General features: G+C 30.6%; 1 protein-coding gene across 1 annotated transcript; it reads right to left on the bottom strand.

Annotated features, from left to right (window-relative positions):
* Positions 1-4,066: 4,066 nt before the first annotated feature.
* LOC103492494 (zinc finger CCCH domain-containing protein 14-like) lies at positions 4,067-7,252 on the bottom strand. The gene is made up of 3 exons (XM_008452895.3): positions 6,982-7,252; positions 6,010-6,070; positions 4,067-5,105 (listed from the first exon to the last, which is right to left on the bottom strand). Exons 1-3 carry the CDS (start codon positions 7,061-7,063, stop codon positions 4,319-4,321), a joined length of 930 nt encoding a protein of 309 aa, XP_008451117.2. The 5' UTR covers positions 7,064-7,252; the 3' UTR covers positions 4,067-4,318.
* Positions 7,253-7,777: the final 525 nt, after the last annotated feature.

The raw sequence follows: 7,777 nt of genomic DNA, 5'->3' as shown, positions 1-7,777 counted from the left end.
ATAAAGAGAAAATCTTCACTATTCTATTTTTGTCAATACTTTTTTCTCTTACTCTATTTTTTACATTATTTTTTAAAATAACATTATTAAAGAAAATCTTGAGTAACTAACGTTTACTTTTATTCATTTGAGTTAATTTTCAATTAATTACCTTAAAAAGAATCATGTTGAAATTTTTTTAAATTAATTGATAGTATGCAACATAAATGGCTAAACGTACACATTGGTGAAACTAAGGGTAAAAGTGTAACAATCTTGAAACGTGTGAAGCGCATGGATTAAATGGAAAGAAAAAATATAACATTTTAAATCCATACACTAAATCTTATAGGTGGAAGTACAATATTTTCGAACCTGTAGACAAAACAGAAACGAGAACCATCAAAACTATATTTTTCAATAAAAAGTTAAGTGAGCCATCAAATAATGTTATAGATAATTGATTGTTGTTTATGTGAGCATAGTTTAGTAGTAATTTTTCAAATTTTAACACTCTTATATCTCGTATTAAAAAAATATTACCGGTGACTTAAAGTGTTAAAAATATTTATTTAACAGAATTTCTTATTGATAGACATAACTTTTAGGTTAATTTTCATAATCGTAACAAAACACCAACATATTTACGGCCCGTGTAACAAAACTCATGAAGCTAGCCATTTTTTAAATATTTCGAGTTTGTCCTTCCGTCTTTCTTCTCCTCGTTGCGATTTTTTTCATCGTCTTCCTCCTCCCTGCAATTTCTTTCATCGTATTTCTTTCTCTTCTTTTTTTCCGCTACGATTTCTTTCCATCGTTTTTCTTCTTTTCCTCTTCTTTTTTTACGTCGTTTAATCTTTCCGTCGTCTTTCTTGTTTTCCTCTTCTTTTTCGCTACGATTTCTTTCCATCCTTTTTCTTCTTTTTTTACATCGTTTAATCTCTCCATTGTCTTTCTTCTTTTCCTCTTCTTTTTTCTTTTTGCTGCGATTTCTTTCCATCTTCTTTCTTCTTTTCATCTTCTTTTTTTACGTCTTTTAAATTTGGATAACCAAATTTAAACAACTGTGTACAAAAAATAACAAAATCTAAAAGATCATGTATAAAGAATCTTGAAGATAATCATTTAGATTGGAGTAGCCAAATGTAAATGATCGTGTAAAAGAAAAAGAAATCATCGTGTAGACAAATATAAACGATTATGTATCAAAAGAATTAAAAAAATCGTTTAGTCAAATCTAAAAGATCGAATACTAAATAATTTTGAAAGAATAAACAATCGTGTAAACAAATCTAAACGATTGTATAAAAAAAATAAATGATTGTGTACAAAAAGATTTTTAAAAATCGTTTAACCAAATCTAAACGATTGTGTACCAAAAGAATCTTGAAAAAATTCGTTCAGCCAAATCTAAACGATCGTGTACCAAATTTTAAAAAATTGTTTCGATTTGGCTACTCAAATCTAAACGATCTTGTAACCAAATTTAAACATAGCCAAATTAAAGGATTGTGTAACCAAATTAAACGATATAATTAAAAAAATAAATTGTAGTGAAATCTAAACGATTAAATCTAAATGATCGTGTATCAAACAATAGTCAAATCTAAACGATCATGTACCAACTATGCTAAACGTGCGTTAATGATGGGGTATTTTATTTTGTTATATTTTATAAATAATTTAATTCATTTTACTATATTTGAAAATGCCTTTAATTTAAATTTATTTTTTGAATTTTATAATTTTATGAGCTTTTTAAAATATCCAACTAAGCAAAAAAAAATTATAAGTTTTAACAAATTATTTTAAATAACTAAGGTTTTGAAAATATTTATAAATATAACAAAATATAACAAACTATCACAATTTATATGTGATAGACACGATAGATAAGATAGATAGTGTAATAAGAATGGAACTAATTGGGTAATTTCCCAAAGTCTAGATTAATTCCCTTTTTACCCTCACTTGTACTCATTGCTATAAATAGGAGTTACCCCGTGTATGCACAATTAATGAATACTATTTTTCCTTTAAGAAGTCTCCAAGATTTGTAGCCTATATCTATTTGGTATTGGAGCAACTGTCTAGGCCAAAGTTGACTGTTGTTGATGAAAGATCGAAAAACTCTTGTTAACGTCGATCACGAGAGGAAGTTTAGAGTGTCGTGCTTGTCGCTAAACAACACACATTTAACTAGGGGAAACTCTTCAAATTTCAAGAAAGAAAGAAGACATTGAAGATTTATCTAGATTTTGACGATCAAAGAAGATGTCTAAGAAAAAAGCCACCAATTGGTATAGGCAAGAAAATCAATTTTACTTCAAAAAACAACGATGGAATTCTAATTCAAGTGATTCAGAACTCCAACATACTAAATTTACCCATGCTCAATCTTCTCAAAGAACTTATAATTATCCACAAAGAAATTTTGATTTTAGTGACTTCAATGACATTTTCAAGAAATCAACGTAAAGATTGAGAGAGATGAAAACAAGAGTCATCGAGAATGATTTTTACAATCCAAGAATATCATTCAAGACTCATAGTTACTCTTTTGGTTATGAAACCCGATCAAGAAAGCTTGATTCAAGAAAAGGATGAGTTTATACCTACTTTGAGATTGAAACATGTTGAAAGATCCAACAAAATGATTAATTTGACCCCGTAGCATTGGAGGAAATAAAGAAAACAACAAAAGAAACCTAACATTCATTGGAAAAAATGACTCAACATATCGATCAACAATCAATTCTTCTGCGAGAGTTCAAAAACGGATTGGTTTCATATATGAAAGAAAAACAAAATAATAGCGGTTGAAAATTTTCAAATAGAAAATTTGGAAGATAAAATTAAAGAAAGACAAGAATTTGAAATGATTTACAAATAGTATCAGGAAAAGAAAAATCCAATGAAGAAGATGGAAAAGAAGTATCAAACATCGAGCAAAAATTGAACAAAAATGACACACTGATTGCGGTGGAAAATGGTAAATCGAACTATCGAAGAACTTGAAGTGTATGATAAATAAGACCTGATTTTTTTAACCATTCTCTTTAAAAGGTGGTTTTTTTAGTGATTAGTCCTTTGGATAAGATTTGAATGAAATCAAAGAAAACATCTTCTTCAGGTTTATGACCGACGAAGAAGTTCATCTTTTAGAGGCAATATTGTTGTTTTTTCTTCAAATTTATCCCTTTAATCATAATATGTTTGTTTAAAACGTGGGAAGTTGGTTTGGTTATACTTTGTTAAACAAATTTTTTTCCTTGCGTGTTTGCTTCTTAACTTTTTCTTTTTTAGAACTCGAGGACGAGTTTTCTTTTTGGAGTGTAGAATGATACAAAAATAGGGGTTAATTGGATTATTAGTTAGTATTGTAGGTTAATTTCTTTTAACCCCACTTGTACCAAAAGTTTTATATAATAGTTTTTCCGATTGTATGAAGTACATTATTCATAATAAAAAAAATTGACAATTTTGATTTTTTTAAAATTACTCTTAAAATTATGTAATATTTTATTATATTTTGTAAGTATTTTGATACAACTTTCTATATTTAAAATAATCCTAAGTAATAATATAAATAATATAATATTGTTTGAAAATAATAAATATTTACTTGTTAATTTAAATTTAAATTTATTTTTTGAATTTCGTGTTTTTGTATTCTTTTTTCAGAAATGTTCATGATATTTATTGGTATTTTTACTAAATTAAGAACTCAATATTTTCCTCGTATATTATAATATATCTTAATAATTTATATTTTAAATGTCACTTTCTTTTTATTTCTTTCAACAAACTGATAAAATCTAAACTTTTAAAAGTTAATTCAATAATTTATAAGTGTACCTTTTGGTCCAATAAATGTAGGGTGAGACATCTTAAAAAGGGATAAAAGTTGATTCAATTTTTATGCAGTTTTTCCAATTTTGTTGTAATTTAGACATTGACTAAGAATTTGAACTTTTAAAATATTTGCAACTTCTTTTTTACCTACATAAATACTTAGAAAATTAATAATAAACAAATACTTAAATGTTATAAAAAGCAGAATAGTTAAATAGGAAGGAAGCAGACATTTCTAAAACGATAGGAACTCTTGCGTACAGTTTTCCCGTAAACAAAGAACACAGCACAAGCTGAATCTATGTAAATTAAGAGCTTACAAAATCTCATCTCGTCCGGATATCTTGGATGAAAAATGCTTCGTCTTACAAAGTAATCGGATATTGTATTTTTCAGAATTAACAAATGGATTCAAACAAAGAGAAAAACAGAACAAAAATAACATTCTGTTTAAGAACAGATCTACAAACACTGTTGCCATGAATCACATACCTGGTTTGCGCAACTCACTCTCACCGTGAGCAAAATGGCATCTTTCCCTAAACGTACAAGCACCTTTCGTAAAGTTCGCACAAAGCTTCGTCTTAAAGTTGTTTGCCGAACCAGAAGATTGCTGCATCCCAGAATGATGTTGATGCTGATGCTGATGCTGCTTCATGGCATTATTGGCGGAGGCAGCTCCAACGTTTGCAATCAACTCACGTACCATTGAACTAGCTAGATTGATCTGATCAAAAGTACCCTCAAGCTCAATGTTCTTCAGGTTAGGGTCTGACTCGTGTTCTTTTATTGAAAGCCTTGCCCCTGTCATACGACAAATGTTCTTCGAGTTGATACCATTCTTCCCAATAATGGGACCTGCAAGTGATGCATCAACGCTAATCTTTGCAGTTGCAGAGGCCCCGAAGCTAGCAGCGGGTCCATGGTTAGGTGGTGGTGGAGGGGCATTCCAGCCACCACCCATTCTGGGTTGTTGCATTGGTCCTGGTCCCATTCCACCGTGATCTTGTGGTGGGTTCGGCCTTCCGAGTTCCCACTCACCATGAGCATAATAGCACTTATCACCGAACCGGCAGCCTTCGGCTGAATTAAATTTATTGCACAAACGAGTCTTGACAGCTGGAGGAACACCATCTGGAAAGGATAGGGGAGGAGCTGGATTTCTAATCCCAGGGGGAAGTGCCGGACTGATCATCTGAGAGATTGATTTGACTCCACCCGGAACATAATGTGCAAAATGACACCCCTCGCCAAAAGGGCAACCAGAAGTGCTGCATTTTAATATTTCAACACAGGTATAAACTTCACTATAACATCACAAATTCAGAATAGAAGATGTAACAAAACTGAGAAAAAGCCAATGCAAACTCTTGAGCAGATGCAGCAAAATAATCATGTTTTAGCACAAGGGTAGAAATTAGCAGCAAAAATATTTTCCAAGTCCTACTGAATGATATTTCAATAACTTTGCTCTAAAACAAACAAAGAAATCTGAATTTCAAGTTTCAAAATAACTCTTCTATTTAGCAACAGAAACAAGTTTACTGCAGACCTTGTAATGTCCAAAACCTTAACAACATAATTCCGCAGAACTTGGTCGGAAAATCAGCATAACATATACAGACTTGCAAACAGGCATAGACAAAAGAAGTTGGGCTGCATAACATTCACAAAACATTAAGTGGTAAAACACACAAGTAGAAATACTATCGGAGATACAGAAAGATCCTATTTGAACCTAAACCGGATATATTGCTTATGTGTTGGCGTTGAAACAAATAGAATAACCTGAACCATAACTTTTTTTATTCCTTTGATCAAAACCTGTACCATAACTTAAGATGCCAATTCAATTCTGCATGATACTGCTTACTTGAAAAGGTCCAAGTAAGAATTATTAATCCTCTTTAGAGATACAAGTTTGGCATCAAATGTATTGCTTTCAATTTAGACAAATTCCAGCAAAAAGTTATTCCCACTGAAATCCTGTGAATCAACTATTTCAGTTCAATTGTTGTTATGATTACATCAATGCAAAACCTGAAACAACTTTAACTAACCAATTCATTAGTCCAAATCACAATAATTTTGCTTGAAGAATTAAGTAAATCTTCCTGGAAATTAAACAAATACTAACACTGTATTGATTCATTTTAGATAAGTTAAGATTAGAACCTGAAAAACTTTGTGCAAGGCCTCGATTTGCTTCCTAAACCAGTAGATAAGGAGTCCATTTCTGTCGGAGAACATTAATTAACTTTCCTTAGTTAAAATTTCAGGGTATTGTTGATCTCCCAGCTTAAAATATCTAATAATGTTTTCATCATTTTCCATTACTAAGACAACACACTACTATTTATGGCGTGAAAAGGAAGAAAGAAAATCATGTTTCAAAGATTAAATCCTCGAACAAAACACACCTCAAAATCTTAAAACCATTTATTTCCATTTAAATTCATAACTACATTTGGCTGGAGAAAGTTCAAAAAATACATATTTAGCAACAAATTAACATTATTTTATACACTAAAAGTCTGAAATAAAAACAGTAAAGTCAACTAAGATTCGAATAACTTACCCATTAAACCAATCACAGTACATAATACACTAAAAAATCATCTCTTGACTCTAAAGCCATAACTATAAGAAATTGCAGTGATAAAAAAAAGTTAAAGCTACTAGAAAAAGGTGTGAACTTGTATTCCCATAAACAGTAGTCCCGTGAACTCACAACCAGATCTCAGAAGCAAGACGTTACAAACCTTAACCAAATACGTAAAGCAACTTCCAGACACTACCCAAAAACCAAATAAGGGAACTCCAAACCAAAAAAAGAACAAAAGACAATATACTCAAACGCAGAAGCCTACGAGTTTTCCTTTAGCTAAAGCGAAGACGAAAACAGCAGTACCCACAAGGAAACCCAAAAAGAACAATATGCTATAAAATAACCCAAATATCAATTCAGCCAATAAACCAAGATGAACCAAACAAACAGTAGAGAGCAAAGCATTCACATAGATACACCAAGCAGGGGAAACAAAACCCATAAAACAGAAAATAAAGATAACATCAAAGAAGTTGAGAATGCCAAAAAGGGTAGGAGAAAAAGGTAAAAAAAAAAAACATTAATGAAGCTTAACAAACCTGGCTTGGACTTCTTAAAGCCTCCATTGCCATTCAAGGCGGTTTCAGTTCTTTCCCTCTTGCGAGCACCGTCAAGGTCCATTGAAGAGGAAAATGAACAGGACTCAATACTGGAAAGGAAGAAGAGGAAATGTTGGAGGAGAAAAGTAGGAATGGAGCAAAGGGAAGGAAGTAAATGTGGAAACCCTAATAAGGAGGAAGAAGAAGAGGATATATGGAAAGAAGAGAAAAAGAAAGGGGCGGATTTGAAAATTAGGTCAAAATAGTGTTTGATAATTAAAAAAAGATGTAAGGGTGAGGTGGTGGACTGATAAATGTATGGATATGCGTCACGTGCTCTGCACGGGAATTTTGGTGTTCTTTTTTATTTATGACCATTTAAGATTCTTTCATGTTTCCCATTTCCATATTGCTAATCATTTGAAAGCCAATAACTTCTTAAGTTTAATTTTTATCATTAGAATTTTGAATTTAATTTCTATTTTGATTTATAAGTTTTAAAATAATATAAAAATTCTTATTAATATTTGGAAAACTATTTTTTTTTTTCAAAATTAAGTCCATACTTGTTATTTACTTTTTTACGGATGTTTAATAAGTTAAAATTTGAAAATAAAAAAAAATTATTTTATAAAAACAAAACTTTTAAAAATATTTACAAATATAGCAAAATATCACTAACTTATTAGCATAGGCCAAGATAAAATTGTTGTCTTTGTCTATTTTAAATATATGAAAATAGTCCTTTTAAAAACTTGTTTTTTTTTTATTATTAGAATTCGACTAAGAATCCAAC

The sequence above is a fragment of the Cucumis melo genome, chromosome 2, assembly GCF_025177605.1.
Source record: "Cucumis melo cultivar AY chromosome 2, USDA_Cmelo_AY_1.0, whole genome shotgun sequence".
Lineage (NCBI taxonomy): Eukaryota > Viridiplantae > Streptophyta > Magnoliopsida > Cucurbitales > Cucurbitaceae > Cucumis > Cucumis melo.
Note: the sequence above shows the minus strand (reverse complement) of the source record. Positions and strands in the feature narration are given on the sequence as shown.

What these genes read in the sequence shown, in the direction of transcription:
- LOC103492494 (XM_008452895.3), bottom strand. Translation starts at nt 7,063, where the DNA reads ATGGACCTTGACGGTGCTCGCAAGAGGGAAAGAACTGAAACCGCCTTG. An exon ending in CTTTAAGAAGTCCAAGCCAG is followed by an intron (nt 6,071 to 6,981) that starts GTTTGTTAAGCT and finishes GTTCTCCGACAG; the next exon opens with AAATGGACTCCTTATCTACT. An exon ending in CCTTGCACAAAGTTTTTCAG is followed by an intron (nt 5,106 to 6,009) that starts GTTCTAATCTTA and finishes ATTAAAATGCAG; the next exon opens with CACTTCTGGTTGCCCTTTTG.